The following is a 25122-nucleotide window of genomic DNA, read 5'->3' as shown; positions in this document are numbered from 1 at the left end:
GAAGTAATATTAAGGCTTGACTTTCTGTTATTTTGTCCTGCTTCTCTGACTACAACATTGAATTTCCTTTGCCTAATAATCTCCAGTCCATATGATCAAAATCTATCAATTGTTTATGACTCGGTAGCGATACATATAGTTTACCTCTATCTTTTGTATTAACGCAAAGGCAGCTGTTCTTTTGTTCCATTCTTTATAATTTCCTTTTATTCAGTTTTTCAGCAATACAATTTACATACATTATATATGATATGACTTGCTCATATTTACTGTTCACTCCTACACATCTAAACCTGTCCACACTAGATCAATTACTGTATAATCAATCACACACACCATCACATATGTACACAACCACCTTCAAACACTCACTTTGCTTAGAAAAAACATTTATGTTTTCTAATGTCATTCCATTTAAGCATACATAATATGGTAGAAAACATATCAATGTTATACACATCACTCCATACACACACAATCACAATATGCTATAAAACATCAATGTTTTATAATTAATGTATACAATAAATATAAACCAATTACATGTATATACATGACCTTTTCAATATTTCACACACACACAGACGCATGAACGCACACACATGTACACCCCGTCTAACACATTAAATGTGCAACAAAATACATCAATATTTCATAATCAATATACTACAGTATACATAACAATTGCAGAAATAACCTTTCTATTTGTATTCTATTTGTTTCAGTCACACCCAATATAACTTAAAAATATACTAGAAACATCAACATTTTAGTATCAACATAACTTAGAAAAGGACACTTGCCACATTATACAACAAGAGATCCCAGAGTGATATTGGTGCCCATAACCCCCATTGAATGATCTATAGGTTCCATGTCAGATTGATATTCTCTCTGTTTTTCCCTTCCTCTTACTAATCTGTGTAAATTGAGAAACATCCCTCCAGTCGGCCATGTGAAATATGCATAATTGTATAGGGACCAAGGGCAACCTACATATGAAATTTGAGAAAGATCCCTTCAGTACTTTCCGAGAAATAGCGATAACAAACTTCAATTGTCAAAATCCAAGATGGCTGCCTGTCGGCCACATTGTTTTTCGATTGGTCTCAAAATGCAATATGCATAACCAGGAACCATGGTTCATGAGATGCAATGTTCAAAGGTATTTCATTATTTCAAATGTAGAAATGTGCCACCTTATACACTTTGATGTAATACAGTGTCAAACTTGATGGTGGGGTGTTTTGGTGTAAATATGAAATTTTATACATGACTATAGCTATATATAAAACTAGAGACATAGTGAAATTGACATGTGAAATGTGAGAAAGGCCGATGAATAAAATTCCAAAAACATAAGGATAGATCATGCCAATTACTTACACAAGTTAGATGGCAGTCCATGTGTGATTCTGTTTTTTCAGATCAATAAAAAAAAATTGCCAGTGCATAGTTGTTATTTATATGGTATCATAAGAGGAAACTATGTACATTGTAGGTACATGTGACCAGCAATTATACACTGAATGAAAGACTGATGAAGTATTTCCTGATCATGAGAAATTGTAACATGTACACCTTACCTATTCTAGCTAGGATGACCACTTGTTTACCATGGCATTCTTCTAATCAGTATTGAAATGTACAGTAAATAAGACACCTTGGACAACCTACAAAGGACATTTAACCAAGAGAATGATGAAGAACTTACCTGAGAGTAAACTGCAAGTTTTGCAAATTTGGCTTAAATATGAAATAATTTGAACTGAGATTGGGGCCAATTAACGTCCCCAAAAAAGCCCTCAGAAAAAGCCCTGTGATTGCAATGTTAAAACAAAGATGGGAAAATGTTATTTATATTTTCCATTTGTGTTTAATCATCAGTATTGAGCCTAGGAACTTTTTGGAATTTTAAGTGTACACACTTGCATATGTCTTACCTTGGCAAACACAATTCACTTCAGACTTCACTTTCACCAGTTACATTTAAAGCATATCTATAGAAACACAAATATTTTGTTCATACTTCATTGCTTAAAAAAAGCTTAATGATTCCCTTCTTTTTACTAATGCAACACTAAAACATTATTACTTTCTGAATTAATAAACATTTATTCATTTGAGTTAAATATAGTTGTATATTTCTAACAGTTCTTCAAAGAAAATCAATCAACCGAGTTTAACTGCCATCTCAACTTTTTCTCCCATTGTTTTTGTTTCCTCTCCTTTGCTTTCTGTGCTCTTCTACTTAAAGTCCTAGCAGACATTTTTCTTTCTGCAACATGAATGTTTCTCTTGATAGCACTCATATCTCTTGGACCAAAATGTGTAACCTTAGCTTTCTCCTTTGATGTGTCGGAACCTAAGCATGCTCTGTCCTTTTTAAGAATTGTCTTTATTGGGAATTTATGTCCTTGACCTTCTGACCCCAAACCTTTCTCACCATCCCATCCAGTTCTTCTCATTATCTGATACCCTTTGCTTTTAGAAAGTTCCATGAAACTATGTGGCTTTGCCTTCACCTTTGCATTAAATAGATGTACCGTTGATGCTTGATGATGTATTGGTGAAGTTGATTTTGATTTCAAGTTTACAAACATCACAGTAGAATTGCTGCACCTCATTTAGAGTGCCACTGGAAGATGATTTTGTTCTACCTGTAATGACCTCAGGTTTATTTGGATCAAATTCTGATATTAATTTTACTATACCATAGTAACCTGCATTAAAAGCGATGGAAGAGGCAGTTTTACCACCAGATGCTGTGAGGTGTGTATTTGCACCACTAGCTAGGAGCTGTTTTACTACTCTGCTCTGTCCACTGCATGCTGCACACATGAGAGCTGTCCATCCAAAGTGATCTCGACTATCCACACTCACACCACTTGTCAAACACTCTTTGACTGTGGCTAGGTCTCCGTTCTGGGAACTTGTAAGAAAAGATCTCACACTGAACTTTTGGTAGCGAGAATCATCACTATGATTTTTGGAAAACAGTTGTTTTGTTTTTTGTTGTTTTAAAATGACCTGTTGTGTTGAGGTGTCAGCACCATGTCCACAGTTGTTCTCATTGTCTTTTGAATTATCTGAATGACTCGATATGATGTCCTTATAAATGAGTACTGCATCACTGCCGGACAATGACTGTTCACCTTTAGGGTTATGGAAACGTCCTTCACATGACTTGGAGTCCAAGTTTTCACTGGATGACTTTACAAACTTCACCAAGTTTGAGAATTCTGCCTTTGTTATATCATCCATCAGCTATCAAAGGTTGTTACTAATCCAGAGTTGTCTTACTCATCCCTGAAAAAAGAAAAAAAATCATTATAGAAATACCAAGTATACTCCATAATAGCTTTTTGATATTCTGTTCAACTGATTACTGAACATTCCTTTTGCAATATATAACTTCAAGAATGTGCCACAGCAGTGCTTTTCCTGTGTATTTTGGGGAAATCCAATTGATCAAATTAGGGAAATATTTACAATTTTTTCATGATAAGTTCTTTGTTGACTTAATCAGTATATGGAAAGGAGATAATTTTCACAAGCAACGTCATACATTAAAGCTGACTATATGTGGAAAGATTAATAAGAACTATACGTATACAGTTGATAATACATACACATGTAATGTATACAGTATATACTGCCTCAACAATAATGACATTTGTTAAATTGTTACAACAGCAAATGTTATATGTCATAGGGTCAATCGTGATATCATTTTATTGTCAAGTGTATTTATATGTGTTACCGGTTACAGAGAGTGATCTCTGTTTACATGTGTGTCTATTTATAGTATCCATGTGCTTTCAGTGGTCATGTAATGTTGTGTCTATATCGGTAACCTGTTTGTCCGGTTGTGTCCTAGGTATGTCAAAGTGTGAAGTAGTGCATGCAAGTGAGTGTGAACATGTAAAAGGGTTGTGTTTGGGGGGAGCAGCACACTAGCCATGGGATCGACAGACAAGTATGTTCTACGTTACCACGTCGAAATACAAGATCTATACCAGTTACGATTGACTGACATTAACCTGACTATGTGTCACCACGATAGTTAAAGGTATGTAATATCTGTAATTGCTTAATATTGCGCGGACAAATGTTGAATAATGATTTCACACGATTATTGGTCATGCTGGTACAGAATGTCTGTTAATGTAACTTGGTAGCATTCTAAATAATGGCTTTTATCTTCCAGGTTTTTTTTCCCCCTATATCTCCTTATATATACATGTGGCGACACTCCCGTCAAGAAATAAACTGATAGAAAGAAGCAAGGCTTTTGGTTGTTTCTGCCACCTATCACATATACATAAAATGTACTAGGTTAAAAAATGCAGTAAATGAGACTGCTAATTTAGTTAGGTAAGAAACATCAATAATTATAAGAAAATAAATCTTTAATTGACCATAAAACATTTCATGTATAACAGTTGGAAAATATAAACTCAATGGGTTAAATATTACATTAAGATCAAATGTATTTACACATTAAAAAACTACATGGGTAATGATTTGATTCAAAATTATAGAAATGCTAACAAGCTGGTATTTTGGTGTTTTTATGAATTATGAATTATTATCTTTTTTTTTCAATTTAAATATAAGGGTTGTTTTGGAGTAAATCAATCTATCAAATCCTAAGCTGTATACATTACTATTACATACACCAAAATTTAGACACTTGACTGTCCTTTTGGCTTTTACTGATCTATTTTGTATCAAATTTCATACTTTTATCTTTTCAATTTTCAATATATAAATAATCATTGGCATCATCACTTTCCGTCTTACAAGCGATCATTATGACTTTTTTCCATTTGTTGGCGTTATTATGTATTTTAGTGAGAAGCAGTGGATAGATACTTGTGACTTCCGTTATATATATCTTCAACTTCTTTTGATATAGTAGGACATATAAGAAAATAACTGTCTGTGCCTTGTTCTGTTGTTGGACTGACCACAGGTACTTGTGGACATGATTATGATATTTCTAATTCAAATGTTTCATTATAGACGAGTAAATAAGGCCGAGGTACGATATATATATATATATATTTTCAAATTAAGCATGCGATTGTAATACAATAATTTACTCGTCTATAATGAAACATTTGAATAAGAAATATCATTCTAGAAGTGATTAGGAAAAAAAGAACTCTTTGGAAAAAATATCAACACCTCAAATCTCCTGAAAACTTCAAAAAGTATAAAGATGCTAGGAACAAAGCAACCAAAGCGATCAGGAGCCAACAGCATCACTACGAAAAGCAAATGGCCAGTAAAATCAAGTCCGATCCCAAATTATTCTGGAATTACGTCCGCAAAAAAACAAAAACAAAAGATAAAGTTACACAGCTAGGAAAAAACAAATGGAGAATTGACAACTAATGACAAGGAAAAGGCAGAGACTCTGAATTATCAATTTGCCAGTGTATTTGTCGACGAAGGCCCAAACGAACCTCCTGAATTTCCCACCCGGACACAAAACACCATCAGTTCCCTTGTCATCACAGAAAAAAAAATATGAAAAGCCATAAATAAACTTAAAGCCAACAAATCTCCAGGCGCAGACCAAATTCATCCCCGCCTTATCAAAGAAACAGCTAATGAGATTATCAAACCATTGGAAATTATTTTTCGGAAATCGATACAAACACGGAAATTGCCAGCTGAATGGAAACATGCATTAGTCACACCAATTTTCAAAAAAGGTAGTAAAAAAAATCCAGGAAATTACAGACCCATCAGCTTAACATCAGTCGTTGGTAAACTTCTACAATCAATTATTAGAGATGATATTGTAAAACATCTTGAAGACAACAAACTACTATCAACAAATCAACACGGATTCAGAAGTGGGCGATCTTGTACAACACAACTTTTAGAAACTTTGGAAGACTGGACAGAAGCCCTGGACAAAAACCAACAAATTGATGCCATTTATTTAGATTTTAAAAAAGCCTTCGACAAGGTCCCACATAAAAGGCTGTTAACAAAAGTAGAAGGGTACGGTATTAAAGGAGAACTTTTGGAGTGGTACAAGATTTCGTCAAGGATATGACGCAGGAAGTAATTGTAAGTGGACAGCTGCACTCAACCACTAGAAAGGTCACCAGTGGAGTTCCACAAGGGAGTGTACTGGGGCCCTTACTTTTTCTAATTTATATCAACGACGTACAGGATTCACTGTGCAACAAGATCAAAATGTTCGCCGACGATGCCAAGTTATATAAACCATCAATTTAAGGTGATAATGGAACATCTCTCCAGAATGATATTGATAAAGTCTGTGAATGGACAGATTAAAAAATATAAGTGGCTGATGGAGCTAAACTCGGACAAGTGCAAGCATCTGCGACTATTCTTGGGCCGAGAAAAAAATGAAAACAAATATGAAACAACACAACTAGGTGTTAGACATGAAATAGATTTAGTAACATGTGAAAGAGATCTCGGTGTACTTGTAGACAAAAATCTAAAATTCAGTGAGCAAGTTAACACAGTAATCAAAAAGGCAAACAGAAATTTGGGCCTAATATTCAAGACCTTTAGTTGTATAAATGTAGAAATGTTTCTAAACCTTTACAAGTCACTAGTACGCCCCTATTTATAAACAAATATCACTACATGGTCTCCTATGTTAAAGAAAGACAAAATGTCACTAGAAAACATCCAGAGAAGGGCCACTAAATTAGTTCCATCACTAAAAGATCTATCATATCCAGAACGCCTGCGTCATCTGGGACTTCCATCACTTGAATATAGGAGATTAAGAGCAGACATGGTTCAAACCTATAAATTGATTAGCAATTTAGACATATCTAACCAACAAGTAATACCTACACTTGATAACCTTAATACTAGAGGGAATTCCAAAAAACTTTAAAAGATTAGGTACAACACTAATATTAGGGGACAAGCTTTTAAAAATAGGATTGTAAATACATGGAATCGACTTCCCACACCAGTAGTAGATTCCCCGTCCCTTAATACTTTTAAATCTAGGCTCAATAAGCATTGGGTCAATCATCCAGTAAAGTTTTTACCTTCTTGCTACTAATGTCAGAGACCTATAGTATATAGGTCTCTGCTAATGTGTATATATATAAGTTGTATACGTGTCCTCTGCGCAACCTGCAAATGAGTGTACAACCATGAAGATGCGTCAACAGAAGCCACAAGCTTACAAGGACGTCGAATACTATGAACTATGAACTATCACAATCATGTCCACAATGCAAGTACCTGTGGGACTGACGACGATCACTCTGACGTGCGATGTACGTACCACGAATGAACATTATTCTACAATTACTATTTACATTTACAGCACAGAGACATTAAAATGTAAATTATTATATAATATAACAGGTAAACATTGTGGTAACTCCATCCCCTAACACACAAACACACAAATATTTACATCTAAGTTGCAAGCCAGCTTCCTGACAGCCGTAGATTCTAACCGGAAGCACGTTACCGAGTTGTTGGGGAAAACTAACATACTGAATTGGATTTCGTAGCAACTTTCCTGATTTAGAATATTTTTGCTTTCAACCAATTTTTCATTTCAGATTTTTTTCATAATGAGAATAACAGTATCAATAGAATAAAGATAGTATATTAATGATACGAATTAATCCCCTTTTTTAAAACGTTTTTCCCGGATTACGTTGTCCGTTATTTGGTTTTAATATTGTAATATATTACCAAATGAAAAATATAATGTAAATTGTTATTTTATTGGCTATTAATTACACACATAACATCCTATTTCATTTCATTTGATAAAATATAAATTCGTCAATATGATTGCAAATTTATTTCATTGAAAAATATTAACAAGTTCCTATAGCAACAAAACTCACAAGATGGCGTCTGCCATGGAGCAAGAGCGAGAAGATTCTGTTATTGAGGCACATAGAACATCTTTATTGGAAGTTATCGAGGATAAAAATAGAGCACTGAATAAGGTAAAGATTTCCCGTTATCCAGGAAAGATTTATAACGGTACATAATCGAAACAGTATTTCAATTGACCCAATTACTGACTCACTGTACTGTTGTAGTTAGCACAAAAACAATCATTATCAACAAATGTATGTATGTAGAATCTACATGTAGGCCTATTTCATATTGGCTGACATCAACTTAAGTGCATAGATAAACACTAATACAATGATATCATTGTCACTATTTTACAAATAAGACAATTTAGATAAGCTCTCTGAATTCTTTAGTTTTTTTCATTTATACACACAAAAAGACGTGTAAGTTAACCATACATACAGTAATGTGCCAAAAGTATTCGGTCACCTAATATTTTTACGTCTATATATTTCATGCAATTTGACAAATTTTCAATGAATATTTATGACTTCGTTTTTAATGTATTTTCTTGAAATTCAACACACTTGAGGACACTTGTTAGCTCATTCACCTGCTATTTGTTTACATACTTTTCCGCTGCTTATTTTTCCTAAAATAGATAGATGTAAGCATGTTGCCCGAAATGTGACATAACCTTGTTCTTACTTCGTGATTTCATTGCTAATTTTTTAAAAAACAATTTATGCAGATATTATCATTGCCATTGGAATGAGCAAATAGTTCTTAACATGTACATGTATCAGTATGTGAAATTTCAATAAATTCCATTGAAGAACAAAGTCATAAAAATTAATTAAAATTTTTCAAAATGCATGAAATATATATAGTAAAAATATGTAATATGACCTAATACTTTTGGCACATTGCTGTAGGTAAGCGTGTGGCTAACTCGTGTAGACTTATTCCAGGTGTGCCTAGACACAGACAACTTGGTTACCTGTGCATGTGCGTTATCATTCAGACCAAACATTCGTCAGCTAGTCAACTTTCTAAAATTTTCATACCAAAAATTTTGCCGGTTACTGATCAACACCAGTCATTTATTGATACAGTATCAACTAGCTGGCATCATGACATGAATATATATAATCATATACTCTTTTAGGATTCTGTTAATATGTTTGATGATATTGAATATTTATGCTAACATAAAGGTAGCTATCGAGAGGGTTAGGAGGGACTGTTGGTGTGTGAATGCATTCATGAAAGCCTCCAATGATGGAGCACACACTATTTCATCTTCCAGATGGTTCCAGTCTATCACTGTGCTTACAAAAAAAAAACATTTGTGCGTTGGTTTTGTAATATTTTTAACCTATGTACCTGCATATTTAGCTGTTATTCTGTTCTCACTTAGGGTTCAACAAGCTCCTTATACAAAGATGAACATGTACATTGCAAAGAAAAAAAACCCCAAAAACATGAGCATATCCACAAATCAATAGTTGGACTTTACTGTTTATAAAGGTGACATCAGATAGTCATAATGTTACGCCAAAATGATGCATTATAAGTCAAGGATTGCTTTCCTGAATGTTCAACATGTCAAACTATTTGTTGGAACCATAAACTTATAAAGATATTGTAAATACCAAAGTTCATGTCAAGAACGAGGTCACATGGGCCTTATTTTTGGTCTTACATGTTTATAAACTACATGTAGTAATTGCAAACAAGTGTACCCTCGAGTTTTGTGGGGGCACTATAATATAAATCACCTCATTGTGCATGAATAGTACCAATTTGTTTTGTTTAAATATTGGGGGACCTCTACATTTGTATGCTATTAGGTATAATAGACCTATGTTTTCCTCATACTAGTCCAATGGAGAATAGCTACATCATCATAGTAGGGCACATTATAAAAAAATGCTATTTTAAGATACAATATAAATTTACAACAATACTGTTTACAAAATTAAGTACCTTTATAGGAAATTATAGATTCCAATTAATCTACTGATAAATGATTATCTATATTTTTGCATGTCATTATTGTGAAAAGGACTTTGATGTTACCAGGGGACAGGCTTGTTGAACCTTGATTGATTATAATAACAGCATATTAAGTATTGTAACATTATCATGGTGTACATGAGTAGATTCTCTCTGGTAAAAGTACAGTGGATGCACATGTCCAGGATATTAAGAAAATGACTGATTGCTTTCTATTGATTCTTAAATGTCATTGCTCAACACATGATGAGTCACCACTTTATACAGCATGATCATATCATAACTCAAGTGAAGTAACACATGATCAAAATAAGTATATTACAGTACTACCATATTAAGGATGACATGCTGGGCTGCTTGTATTATATATAAAATTACACTACTGTAGAGTACCATAATGATGTTCTGCTATTCATATAATGTTACACTACCATAACGATGACCTGTTATATAATATATTGTTACACTACCATAACGATGACCTGTTATATATAATATATTGTTACACTACCATAACGATGACCTGCTATATATTATATTGTTACACTACCATAACGATGACCTGTTATATAATATATTGTTACACTACCATAATGATGACCTGCTATATAATGTATTGTTACACTACCATAACAATGACTTGTTATATAATATATTGTTACACTACCATAAGGATGACTGCTATATAATATATTGTTACACTACCATAACGATGATCTGCTATATAATATATTGTTACACTACCATAACGATGATCTGCTATATAATATATTGTTACACTACCGTAACGATGACCGGTGTAGTATGGTATTTTGACCCCCATGGTAAATTGACCCTGGGGTCAAAATACCATTATGGTAAAATGACCCCCCCCCCCCCCCCCCCCCCCCCCATGGTAAAGTGACCCCCCCATACTAAAGTCACTAAAACATGATTTTCATATATCATTTTATATATTTTCATTAAAACAATATTGTATCATTATAAACAGTACAAGTTTGGAGGGGTAGGTTGACTATATAGTGAAATATAGGTGAATAGTTGATGGAGAACATTAATGAAGAAATAAAGCTTTTTTATCATGAATTTTGGTAATTTTGGTAACTTATTTTCAAAAAACCTTTATCAGCATCAATAATTCTATAAATTTTAACAACAACAACAAAATTGGTCTGGTCTGGGGTAACTAATTTTGATGAGTCCTTTATGCCTGGAAGGGGGGGGGGGGGGGTCACTTTACCATGGCCATGGTAAAGTGACCCCCCCCCCTCCTGCCCCTCCACAACCAACCACCGACAATGTTAACAATATTTTATTTGTTTACTTCCATTCATTAAAATATACATAAATAAAGTCAAGACAATTGGTCTTAGGGTAGGTGATTTTTGATGTAAGTTATATGGAGAGGTTGGGAAGAGGGAATCACTTTACCATGATTATAGTGAAAATATATTTTTGTGGATTTTTTTTTTTTTTCACTAAATATTTTTTCAATTAACCTCAAATCATTAATCTATACATTTAAAAACCATTGAGTTGAATCGTGATCAGTTAATTTAATGCGATTCATGTACAGTGTAATAAGGGGGAAGGGGGAAGGGGGGGGGGGGGGGGTCACTTTACCATGCCAATGGTAAAATGACCCCCCCCCCCCCCACACACACACACACACACACAAACACACACACACCTACAATGTTAACACTATATTATTTGTTTTCCTTCCATTCATTATAATATACATAAATAAAGTCAAGAAAATATTGGTCTTGGGGTAGGTGATTATTGTAGAGAGGTTGGGAGAGGGGAGTCACTTTACCATGATTATAGTGAAAATATTTTTTTTGTGGATTTAATTTTTTTCACTTTATATTTTCCAATAAACCTCAATTCATTAATCTATACATTTAAAAAAATGTAATTGAATCGTTATCAGTGAATTGAATGTGAGTCATGTAATGAGGGGGAAGTTGGAGGGGGGGGATCAAAAAAAAAAGTTTCTTTTTTAAAAATGTCAAAATATCTTGTTTCGTTATGGTCATGGTAAAGTGACCCAAACCTGCCCCAGCTTTTGCAATGATCTACCAAAATCTAATATTGTAAATACTTTATTTTTAGTGGAGTAAACTTGTTATAAAAGTTTGGTGAAAAAGGTATATCAAAGTATTGTAAAAGTAGTGGAAGGGAATGAGCGGGGGGGGGGGTCACTTCACCATGGCCATGGTAAAGTGACCCCCCCCCCCCCCCCCCCCCCTTCCTCCTTACATGATGTACATGATCACATCAAACACTTATCTGAGATCAATTTTGGTTTGTTTTGTTATAATGTATAGGTTAAAGAATTGAGGTTGATAAAAAATTTTTTTTTTTTTTTTAAATGTCACAATATCTTGTGTCGTTATGATCATGGTAAAGTGACCCAAACCTGCCCCAGCTTTTGCAATGATCTACCAAAATCTAATGTTGTAAATACTTTATTTTTTGTGAAGTAAACTTGTTATAAAAGTTTGGTGAAAAAGGTATATCAAAGTATTGTAAAAGTAGTGGAAGGGAATAAGCGGGGGAGGGGGGGGGGGGGGGTCACTTTACCATGGCCATGGTAAAGTGACCCCCCCCCCCCCCCCCCTTTCCGGACTTGCATCAAAATCACTTATCTGATACAATATAGCTTTTATTAAAAAAATATGTTGAATGATATATGAAAAACAAGTTAGGATTTTTTTTTTTTTTGGAAGGGGGGGGGGGGGGGGGGGGGGGGGGGTCATTCTACCATGGGGGGGGGGGGTCATTTTACCATAATGGTATTTTGACCCCGGGGTCATTTCACCATAATGGAATTTTGACCCCGGGGTCATTTCACCATGATTCAAAATACCATGCTACACCGGTTATATAATATATTGTTACACTACCATAACGATGACCTGCTATATAACCATGCTACACTACCATAACGATGACCTTCTATATAGCAATGCTACACTACCATAACGATGACTTACTATATAACAATGCTACACTACCATAAAGATGACTTGCTATATAACAATGCTACACTACCGTAATGATGACCTAAGCTTCTATATAACAATGCTACACTACCAGAATTATCTGCTTTATAATGTAATGTTACATTTACTTGAATGTGGCATGATATTTAATATGTAACAGTGACATAATACCCACCTATTTTATAATACTTCGTTAATACAGTGTAATAGGAGAGGAAAAATGCACAACCAGACCTGGGTTCGAATCCGTGACCTACGAACACTAGCCAAAAACTCTTACCAATTGAGCTACCTAGCTAGTCGTCGGCATTTATCCCAATACATTTCCGCTACAACAGTACCGTAGTGACCACCTATTATGTAATATCTGTATTATTTATTATTATATCGATTGTACCTTATTATGTAAAGAAGATACAATATTTGGCATATCTCTCTAAGTCGTATAGCCAACAGTTTTCAACCGAATCATTTAGATGGTAAACCGACAATGAAGGAAAATGCCAATCTAACCACCAGCCCATTTGATACACAGTTGTCACAACATTGTTTCATAATCCGTGCTGACATGATTGATTAGTCCTCTTATTCTTCCACTTTAATATTCCACCCTTTCTGTTTTTACTGTTTTACATTAAAATATTTCGGCATATTTCTCTTCCCGAATACATTAACCCGTAGAATACTTTGATATATATTTTTTAACTGAAATCGGTTTTAAATATTCCACATTCCAGATATTAAGTGGTTGTTTTTTTTACATATTTTTGTACATATACATTTAATCCCGAAAGTGATGTATACTTTTTAGAAGACAAAACGGATTACATTTGACTCGTTTTATTTGACCTTTGCTTTACACTTTAATTCAAAACAATCTAGTAGATTTTGCCTTGAATGTATTAGTACTAGACAAATATCTCTGCTAAAATATTCATTTTAATGATACTTTATCCACACGTACACTGCTTGGTTAAAAGTGCTGGAGATGTTCATACTTCGGGATCTTACCTATATTCCATCAACTATATATTGTATGGTGCTGGGTGACACCAATAGGCACTGCATTATTACCCCCTCCAGCAGATGACAGCCTCTCCTCTCCGCCACAACTCTTGTGTTCTGCCTATAATATATTTACTCCTCTTCATCATCACAATCTAGAGTACCATGTTGAAAACTTGGCGAAGTATATAACATAGCGTACAGTTCTATAGCAAATCTCTGGCAGATAAAAATCCTTTACTCAATGTTGCTATGTACATATAATTTCTGATATTGTATGTGATTAAACACTATATCATTGTTGCCTGCCTTTTCTATTGGGAGGGAACCATGGACCATTCTTGTGTACGCCGTGTGGGTCAATACAGCCACTGATAACACTGCATATCCCATACTATCTTGTTTTATGTCAACAAATCTCTGGTTAAACTGCCAGCCTTCACTCTGGTGGTAAGGCCTTACAAATTATTCATATCATTGTGCTTTCACTTGAGCAAGCGTATAAAAGTAACTGTTCATTGTAACTGCTCTTTTTCAGTGCTGGATTTAACCTTTTGTCAAGTATATCTAAATCAAACATTTGCCTTGCAGTGTATAATGTGTGCGTGGAAAGGGGGGATTGAACCAAAGTTTCCATTGAATTTTGAAATAGCTTAAGTCATTGTAATATTCTGATTGCATACATAGTTTCCATGACATCAACAATGCTTTGTATGCCTTATCGAGGACATTATTCGCACATTCGATTGTGATTGACCGATGTACATGTGGTAATTCGCTCATTTGGCGGCGCAGTGTTGCATACTGGTATTTATTTGCTGGTTGTGTTTGATACATCTTTTACTCTTGGAAGCACAGGATTATATACTTGATTCTTTATTTGTGAGTCCCGTTACATACGGCAAACAACTGTCTGCCTTCAAAGACAGTAACACTGACTTATTTATGGCTGAACAAGCTATTAATGGGGACATTGACGAGGGTGTGGAACTGGAACAATCTGATGGACATGGGTCGTCTTCACCTAAACAAGACAGGAAAAAGGTCAAAAAGGGCAAGCCAAAGAAGAAGACCGATGACAGGGTCAAATTTGACTGGCCCAAAAGGAACTACTTTGAAATTACATGTGAAATCCCCACCATGGGTATGGTAATTATCGCCCCTGACAAATTAATACAGCATATATTTTGCGTGTTATTACATTACTGCAGTTGCTGGTGGTCCCTTCTGGCGAAAAAGTTGTTTTGATTTGTGGATAGTTTCGATTTCAACATTCATGTAATATATTGTATATTCGATAATTGTTTTCGTGGATTCGGTTGCAATATATTTCTCTCTCTTTATTTCAGAAAAATTTAATTCATCGTTTTGTGTATATTGCCAAACTGAAACAAGGCGTGGAAGACAGAGCAGAGATTGGAAGTAAATATCTTAACATTTGTTGTCATAATGCAAATATATACAGAACCAGGTCATATTTCATTGATGTTGATAAAACGTTAACGAATACAAACCAAACTAGTCAAGACAGTTCTTATTTCTTGATTACAAATATATATATATTAAAATTTAGTTCAACAGATGATGAATAGTAATATATTCATTTTTGTTTCACTTTCGTTGACGCCACTTCCACAATACTATCTCGTGCTACAGTTGTAGAATAGTATGGTAGTTATGGCTTAATGTTAAACACTTAAAGAAACGTCAGTCCTGTTCTGATAGATCTTGATGAATTAGATAGCATCATTTGCTGTTTCAGATCATTATGAAAGATTTTTCAAAAATCTCCAGAATGTTCACCAGTCATCAGAGGTAGTGACAGGACTTCTGCTTGTTTACCTCAAACACGTAGTACACATTGTTGAGGTATGTTTCCCATTATGAATAAGATGCAATTCAACCTTTTCTGTGCCGACCAATACTTTCAAATTTCATGTAGAACTATCAAATTTAGACTATACAATTAGGTGGAACTACTTTTGTACCATGTACCGTATCTATGCAGATTGAAACAAACATAGCTGTACTAAAATAGTGTATACGTATGTAATGGCATATATATTGATTTACGAGTATGCTGATTTTGTTGCAGACGTCGACAGATCTGATTACAGAAACTGTTAGGGACATACAAGCCAATATCAACGAGAGTAGTGGGGTTTTTGAGACTAGTAAAATACTCATCATCTCTCACGATATATCCTTTTACATTGAAAACATAAAATGCAAACCTATTATATTTTATCGCATAAGAAGTGTTATTGTAATCGAAAAAATGAAACTGTATTTTAAATTACTGTATTACGTGAACGTCATTTAGGAATTGTATTTAAATGTGACAATGTCATATACTACTTTTTCACAACAAATAACAGATCTGTTATAGATACGCATTGAATGAAAATAGACTGAATGGAACACTATCCATTGATCAGTCAGAGGTAGTTTCTCCAAATTATTCAGTTGTGTCAAAACTTCATTACCGGTTCAATTTTCTAGATAATAAATAAGAGAATGGTATCAAGATGTCAAATAAATTCTCGCGATAAAGAATACTAGTATGTGCTTTTCAAAAAATGAAAAACGAACCAAATAGATCCAGCGGAACAAATGCATAGCTAACATTGGAATATTACCAAGAGTATCGACCTTGACTCTCCATACATTCCTCATCGGCTGTATGGTCAATGGAGTTTTCGCACATTGGATATACAGGCTGCAAGAATGGAGAGTTATGACAGCAACGAATCGACGGACAAGATCGTCATAGATCTATTGACACAGCTACTGAAGCTCGGCAATCATTTAGCGAAGACCCCGAAGGTATCACTTATAAATATAAGTTTCATATTTTTAAACCGCGGAAATGATAGATGTACCAATATATACTTGATGAAAATGTCAAAAGTCTCTACGGTAAATGAATTTTACTAAAAAAAAGCATTAATTGATAAAATTCTTTGGTAACGAAAGGAATGTAATCAACCACAAGTAACATGAGACCAAGCTTTAATGTTCTAGATATGATTGATAAATTTAGAAACCTCTTCTCCAAAAATGGAATGATTACAAACACGATAATATTATAACAGTAAGATGCAAGTAAAATGTTTTATGTTTGCATCATTAGCTGAATTTGAAGAACCTGATGGACAGTTTACACGAGAGAGTTCCAGACCTGCTGCCTCAACAAGGTAAAGTACTAAATCAAAAGCGTTTATCAAAATAATTTGTTTCTGAAATTGAAGTTTTCCCTCTGAATATAGGAATTGTTTGATTGGTATAATGTTTACTGATATTAATGTAAGAATCGGCATAGTGTGTTGTATTTACCCCGAATGCCACGTCTGATTATAATGATACCAGTTCAGATAGTACACGTATGATATGGTCATTTGAAATAGTCTAATTTTTATATTAACTTTCGAATAAGTGCGCCGCCTTGTTCAATTATTTGTTTGGGTTCAGTTGATTCCACCCATGTGGCTCCTGGCGATACTGACGAGTCCTAGAGGAACAACCGCATGGTGCAGTTTTATATTCGTTTTTCGGCAGGTGCTGTATTTGGTACCAAATTCATAGTTAAAATAGCTGTTCATGTTAGTCGTTTGACCATCTTTGATTAGCTTAACAGTGGGGTATAAAGTTGGAACTGTATTACCTTTGTAGTGAATGTATATTACAGCTATGATGTATCACCCATGTGACTATATTACCTTTGTAGTGAATGTATATCACAGTTGTGATGTATTATCCATGTAACTATATAACCTTTGTAGTGAATGTATATTACAGCTGTGATGTATCACCCATGTTATTATATTACCTTTGTAGTTAATGTACATATGTATATTACAGCTATGATGTATCACCCATGTGATTATATTGCCTTTGTAGTTTATGTACATATGTATATTACAGCTATGATGTATCACCCATGTGATTATATTACCTTTGTAGTTAATGTACATATGTATATTACAGCTATGATGTATCACCCATGTGATTATATTACCTTTGTAGTTAATGTACATATGTATATTACAGCTGTGATGTATTACCCATGTGACTATATTTCCGTTGTAGTGAATGTATATTACAGCTGTGATGTATTACTCATGTGACTATATTACCGTTGTAGTGAATGTATATTACAGCTGTGATGTATTACCAATGTGACTATACTACCTTTGTAGTGAATGTATATTACAACTATGATGTATCACCCATGTTATTATATTACCTTTGTAGTTAATGTACATATGTATATTACAGCTATGATGTATCACCCATGTGATTATATTACCTTTGTAGTTAATGTACATATGTATATTACAGCTGTGATGTATTACCCATGTGACTATATTTCCGTTGTAGTGAATGTATATTACAGCTGTGATGTATTACTCATGTGACTATATAACCTTTGTAGTGAATGTATATCACAGTTGTGATGTATTATCCATGTGACTATATAACCTTTGTAGTGAATGTATATTACAGCTGTGATGTATCACCCATGTTATTATATTACCTTTGTAGTTAATGTACATATGTATATTACAGCTGTGATGTATTACCCATGTAACTATATTACCGTTGTAGTGAATGTATATTACAGCTGTGATGTATCACCCATGTGATTATATTACCTTTGTAGTGTATGTACATATGTATATTACAGCTGTGATGTATTACCCATGTGACTATATTACCGTTGTAGTTAATGTACATATGTATATTACAGCTTTGATGTATTACTGTGTGTTACGGTTGTGCTACATTACCACTGTGACTGTATTAAATATATAGAGGATATTGAATCGTTTCCCGTTTAATATAACATATATTTCACGAGTATGACAAAATATCGAAATATTCTGTCATACGAGTGAACTATATGTTATATTTAACGGGAAACCATTCTATTTTCTTTTTATTGCATTTTTATACTTAAAAACAAAATTAAAAACATCGACAAATGAATAGTGTCAAAAAGTGCGGGAATTCATGATGTCAACTCTTTGTGACGTTAATCCACATCAACTTGACTGCGCCATTTTGAAAGGGCTGATCAACGCAATATAAGCGTTTTCTGCTGTTATCGGAAAATCTGTGCATGAATAGCTAACGTCAAGAGAGTATTTTCTCGAAAACTAGTCTGAATATTTCAGACATAGAGCAACCTAATTCAGTTTTCCATCTTCGCTTCGACTGGAAAAATCGGCAAGTTTCAATGAGGTGAATACCAAGGTTCGATCTGATTGGTCAAAAACGAAAAACCTATATTTTCACTGCAAAATCTTATATTTTCACTGCTCATCGCTGCAGTGAAAATATAAGTTTTATTAGTTTGATATATTTCTTTATTGCATTTTTGCCAGTGAAATATAGAAAAGCAAGCTAGTAAAACTTATATTTTCACTACAGCGATGAGCAGTGAAAATATAAGATTTTGCAGAGAAAATATAAGAGTTTGCAGTGAAAATATAAGTTTTCCGTTTTTGACCAATCAGAGCGGACCTTTGTATTCACCTCGTTGAAACTTGCCGATTTTTCCAATCGAAGCGGAGAGAGATAAATTGGTTATTTTGCTGTATTTCTGAAATTTTCAGACTAGTTTTTAACAAAATACTCACTTGACGTTAGCTATTCATGCACTTAAATTGCGTTGATCATTCCTTTCAAAATGGCGCTGTCAAGTTGACGTCGAGTAACGTCACAAAGAGATGACGTCATTACTGATTCCCGCACTTTTTGACGCTATTAATTTTTCGATGTTTTTAATTTTGTTTTTAAGTTTATGAAATGCAATAAAAAGGAAATTGAATGGTTTCCCGTTAAATATAACATATATTTCACTCGTATGACAGAATATTTAGATATTTTTCACTCGTGCTTCGCACTCGTGAAAATATCTATATTCTGTCATACTCGTGAAATATATGTTATATTAAACGGGAAACCATTCAATATCCGTGAAAATATCTATATTCTGTCATACTCGTGAAATATATGTTATATTAAACGGGAAACCATTCAATATCCTCTATATATTTCACTGGCAAAACTGTAATAAATGATATATAGCGTTTGTGGCTCTATTACAGTTGTGATACATTTATCATGACACGCTCGACTTACTGATGTGATTATCATCATTACATGTACGAATATTACGCGTTTGCTACATATGCCATTAACATGTAACCTGTTTAAGTATATTACAGATGGCGATAAATTACATATGCGACTGTTTATTACACGTGTACCGTAGCACATGTGGCAGTGTGACTATATGACAGATATGATATATTACTTTGTGAATGTACATTACAGGTGCTATATATTGCAGATGTGATATATTACCTGTGTGACTACATTACAGATGGAATACGTGACATTTTTGACTATATTTCAGGTGTAGTATATAATACATGTATGATCGTATATTACAGGTATGTTATATTACCTGTGTTGCTATATTACAGGTGTGCTACATTATCTGTGTGAAGACAATGACCCCTGCCTAGTCCGGCCACAAGACTACTTGGATATGTATGATAAGCCGTTTGACGTGGTATTGGACAGTGGTAAGCGTAGATAGCATATACGAGATATTAATCTAATTACAATTCTTAGATTGATTGTACATATTTGATTTGTCATTATAGCGTTTGTGTGTGTAAAATTATGTTTGCTTGACAATATTACGTTTTTAGTAAAGTTTGTCTGAAATATATTTTTGTATAGATGGAAATGTGTTTTGGTAATTAAGTTGCTTACTCTTCTGTGAATGTTTACATCTAAAGTCTAAATGTGTTATAATTTTCTTTTTTTTTCTCTTCGTGTGTATAGAAGGTAACTATACAATTTTGTAATATATCGACCTCTATGAACTCCTCGCACATTCCCCTACTCTGCACTGATTATCCTCACTCTGTACAGTATATGCATATAATCTCAATAGTTACTAGTTAGTCGTTTATATATACATGTATTTATATTTGCAAAGTACGTGCAAATTTCACAAATCTTTCGACTACCGCAGATACTCTTGAATAAGTATTCAAATTTTGCCCTGACAGCACACAAGTTAAGGGAACAATGTAACAGCAAACTTCGAGTTCACTTGTAAACTCGATAAAAATTCAATGTCAAATGATCATGCGAATAGTAGGCACCTAGTTTTCAGTTTTGATACAAAAAGACTATATGTTGAAATATTGCATATCAACGTCGTTTCGCATGTCATGAAAAAAGGAGATATAAGTGTTTATGAAACCTTGTCAAACGTAACTAATTCATATCTTAGAAAGTAATGGATTGATAAAAGGTGCATGACAAATCCACAAAGACCAACGAGCGTAAACTGCACAACTAACCTCACGTGCACATATAACAGATCGGCTCCTCGATTGCACATTTCATTGTTTTACCGTCCAGGAATAATCTTCACATATTTTTATAAAGATATTTCCCCAGCACATTCTACTTAGCACATTTAACATTTACCCTTCAAGTAATCAAACGATCTAGACACACGTCTTTGCAATAATAAAGCAGGATAATATGTAAACGTTTTACATATTATCTGCATTTTGAGAAAACATTCACCAGAATTATTATTCCGTGAAATATGAAACGTCTGTATCTTTTTGTCACATCAGTCGTTGGTAATGATAATTTTGAAATATAAAGACATAAACTCTATATTGCTACTGCATACTGATTAAAGCATGTTTTATAAAATATATTAGCAGAAATTCAGCGATTATCCTTATGATACATCTGAATATGACTGACAAATTTTATTTAAAATATTGAAAACTATAATACGAAACTATTACTATTATATGAAGGAAGTCACTGAACCAGGGGAACATTTAGTCTAAATACTTAGTTTTTACTAGTTAGTACTGTTAACAAGAACGCACAAAGAAGTCAACAGCAACAGGACGAGAATGCTGTGATATACAAAATATACAGGATAGTAGATTTCTATGTGGCTATCATGGTAACTTCTATGTATGTTAGCTTAGTCCGTATAATCACAGATCATCTACTAGCAGCTAGTACTATTTTTAGTGGCACTGAAATGTCATATCACCGCCAAATATTAACAAATCATGGACAAAATGAACATTTAGATGATTCTAGTATCAAAGTATGTAAATAATGTTTCCTTTGTGGTTTGGATACATACGAGTGTACATTACATGCAGAACAATGATTTGTTGGAATAATGTTCACAGTTTGTTTTACACTTCTCAAACACAATTTGGCAGTGCCTATTTGATTTGTCATTATGCATGCATAACTAGCATTTTGCATGATGATCATGATATAATGTGCATGTTTTTCGTTCACAAGGTTTATACGCATGGTACTATATAAACAGTTCAACTGTTGTGAGCAAATGCAGCTATACCCCGAGTTTCCTCTGGCACTGACACCATGTCCTACTTCAGACAGGGTGTCAGGACCAGAGGAAACTGGGACTAATTGAGCTACTGTCGCGCTGTAACAAGATAGATCAAGGCAGTTATGCCATGTCTCCCCAGTTTACATTAATGATAATCGTTTAAAACGGCGTATTATTTCACCGTAAAATCAAAAACTAATGCAAAATCTAATTTCTTGGAATTTGAATCTATGAATTCTAATTAAGCTTGTATTCCAAGCAAGAACAGTGTTGATAGTATTTTTAAAAATCAGATTTCAGCGAGGGGAAAGCCTTACAATCACACCGCTCCAACTGAGATGCAAATTTCTCCCGTTTTAAAGAGAAACATTTAAATAGTGTCTAAATCGAAAAATGTAAAAAAAAAAAAAAAAAAAAAAGGTTTTTACAATATTACAAAACATGATGTTTAATGTGGAATTAATGCTCTTGAAACTGTTGTACCCAATCTAATGATAATGATATAACTGTATACCCCTATATATTGGCTACAACACAATTATTACTTACCACAGAGCATCGACTACGCTCACGGGAGTAATATATAGTCTGGCTGACAAGATCATCAGGCTATCAATTATAAGATTATCAAACGTGTTCAATCAATGGTATATCCATTTGGACGAGGATGGAGTAGACTTGGTGCTCCAACATATTATTTAAATAAAACGTAGGAGTTTATTATCCTGAGTTTCATTGTATTCGTAAAATAATTTCGATTGTGAACACCTGATTTTGAGGGCACCTGGCAATACTGAGGTGGTCAGCGGAAACACTAAATGGATATATTTATGTAGTGGTATATAAAATTGTTACAAATTTGTTACAAAATCTCTTACGATCGTTAGGTAAAGAGCTAATACTAGTTATATTGTCATTTCAATCATAATTAAAAAATATTGTGTGTAATAAAACAATACTTAGTAATGCGTCGCTTTCAAGAAAGTCTGTATTAGTTTTGTGCAATTATAAATAATAATCAATCATTTGGCGATTTGAATGTTGAACTGTAATTTCAACCCATCATCCATGTCCTGTTTCAGAATTGGTGTGGCCCTTGGCGACTAGGCTGTTCCCTTACAATTAGTAGCGGTGAGCCAACAGCCAGCTCATGCGGTGAGCCAACAGCCAGCTCATGACTGTGATATGTAATGTGTCTCCATACGAAAAGTGGAAGACATGCCTGGACAAATGGAATTTGAAGAGCGAACGAAAAAGTGAGAGAATGGGGTGAAATAGAAAAGAGTGAAAAAAAACTTTTTTTTATCTACATGTAATTGTAACTTACAGATAGGAAAATAGATGTCATTAGATTCATTAATGAATCTTATTCATGCTAAATATTTCAAATGTGCTGTATGAATGTCGTTTCTCTTATTAAAAATACAAGTGCATATATCACAATTGTTTTGTCATATTATCTATCCTGTCAGAATAACTTCTAAAAATTATGAAACCCAGACTCATAGTATATGGCCAGTATGCATTTATAGGGGTCTTACGTCGCACAAAGAGGACAAGTTTCAAGGAGTTCAAGGAGACAACGAAAGAGGAAAACAAAACACTGAAAGGAGGAACAGTCAAAAAATGAAAATATTGAGATCCCAAGTATTGTAATGTGAGCATGGTATCAGTTTTGGTCTCTTAATGCCCCCCTAATAGAAAATATTGAAGAATACCTTCATACTGCAGAGCAAGCACTGGGATGGAGTAACGTAAAAATATCAATAAAAAAACAACTTCGAATTTACATTTTCTAAAGAGAAATAAGGTTGAGCAACGATGATGTAGACCAGCATATCAAATCTTTAATGCATAACTACATTGTATATTGTATTTGCAATGTCAAATCATTTTAGTTCTTGTCCGGGTCAAAGGTTAACATGAGTTAGTTTCAATTGTCAATGTGATATTAAGCATGTTATGACAAAATTCAGGTAGGTTGATTAGATTTAAACAAGACATAATCTTAAAATGGCCGTGAATATCGTTCAATGCTGAAATTTTTTCCATCTTATATTTCTTGGCCTATAATCCAAGTTGACCGAGTGGCTTCTACGTGATGATAATGTGTAGGTGTGGATATTAGTCCGACATACATTGTGTTATGCATTATAAAGCGCCACATTAACCAAACTTACATAGCTAATGATTCTAGGAATACTAGAATCACACGAGATTTACTTCGGTGGCTAGATCTGATCCACATAAGGTTGCCTAGGTTCTCGAGGTTTTGGAGTAGAAGTGAGTTCTGTAATCGTTGATTACATTTATTCCATACACTGTCCTTCTGGAGACTTTAAATCGACAATTTCGTAAACAAAATACTTTAAAAGTTAAATATTACAGGTTTTTTGTTTGATAACATACATGCGCTTGTAATGCTTCGAAAGTCCGATTTATCCATCCTCGATTGCAACATGTGTGTTCATAAATAATGAGACGATATTGTAAAGGTTTGTTTTATCACCTTCCGCATCAAATGAAACTATCGATTTTACTTCACCCTTACCAGTACAAATGGAGGGGATGGTTCCATCAATCAGGCCACTGACTATTGCCTCGTGCTTTCTTGACAATATTACTCATGTAAGAACAATCAGATCCGTTTACCTTAAACAGGAAACGCTACGTCATTGTAAAAAAAGTTTTTACAGTTATTTGCAGTCGAAGAAAACGTGGTAATTGAACAAAAACGGATAGAATGGTTCCAAATTGTTGATTCTTAATCGAGGTATCGTTCATAGTCAAAAATACATTATAACCGAATTTTGATTA

General features: G+C 33.9%; 2 protein-coding genes across 6 annotated transcripts; one reads left to right on the top strand and one right to left on the bottom strand.

Annotated features, from left to right (window-relative positions):
* Positions 1 to 176: 176 nt before the first annotated feature.
* On the bottom strand, positions 177 to 14254 carry LOC117323155 (G patch domain and ankyrin repeat-containing protein 1 homolog). The gene is given in 3 exon segments (XM_033878230.1): positions 177 to 2580; positions 2582 to 3309; positions 13884 to 14254. Coding segments are annotated over 2 exon segments (1095 nt in total). The 5' UTR covers positions 3265 to 3309; positions 13884 to 14254; the 3' UTR covers positions 177 to 2168.
* LOC117323237 (testis-expressed protein 47-like) lies at positions 7857 to 23748 on the top strand. 5 transcript variants are annotated; one of them, XM_033878592.1, is made up of 9 exons: positions 7857 to 7988; positions 15227 to 15299; positions 15640 to 15746; positions 15973 to 16077; positions 16545 to 16703; positions 17011 to 17074; positions 20372 to 20473; positions 20739 to 20741; positions 23388 to 23748. In XM_033878592.1, exons 1-9 carry the CDS (start codon positions 7887 to 7889, stop codon positions 23429 to 23431), a joined length of 759 nt encoding a protein of 252 aa, XP_033734483.1. In that variant the 5' UTR covers positions 7857 to 7886; the 3' UTR covers positions 23432 to 23748. The 5 variants fall into 5 exon arrangements, with proteins under 5 accessions (XP_033734483.1, XP_033734566.1, XP_033734324.1 ...); XM_033878348.1 differs by lacking the exon at positions 7857 to 7988 and adding an exon at positions 14554 to 15026; XM_033878511.1 differs by lacking the exon at positions 7857 to 7988 and adding an exon at positions 14556 to 15021.
* The last annotated feature ends 1374 nt before the right edge of the window (positions 23749 to 25122 follow it).

Source organism: Pecten maximus, chromosome 1 (genome assembly GCF_902652985.1).
Source record: "Pecten maximus chromosome 1, xPecMax1.1, whole genome shotgun sequence".
Classification (NCBI taxonomy): Eukaryota; Metazoa; Mollusca; class Bivalvia; order Pectinida; family Pectinidae; genus Pecten; species Pecten maximus.
Note: the sequence above shows the minus strand (reverse complement) of the source record. Positions and strands in the feature narration are given on the sequence as shown.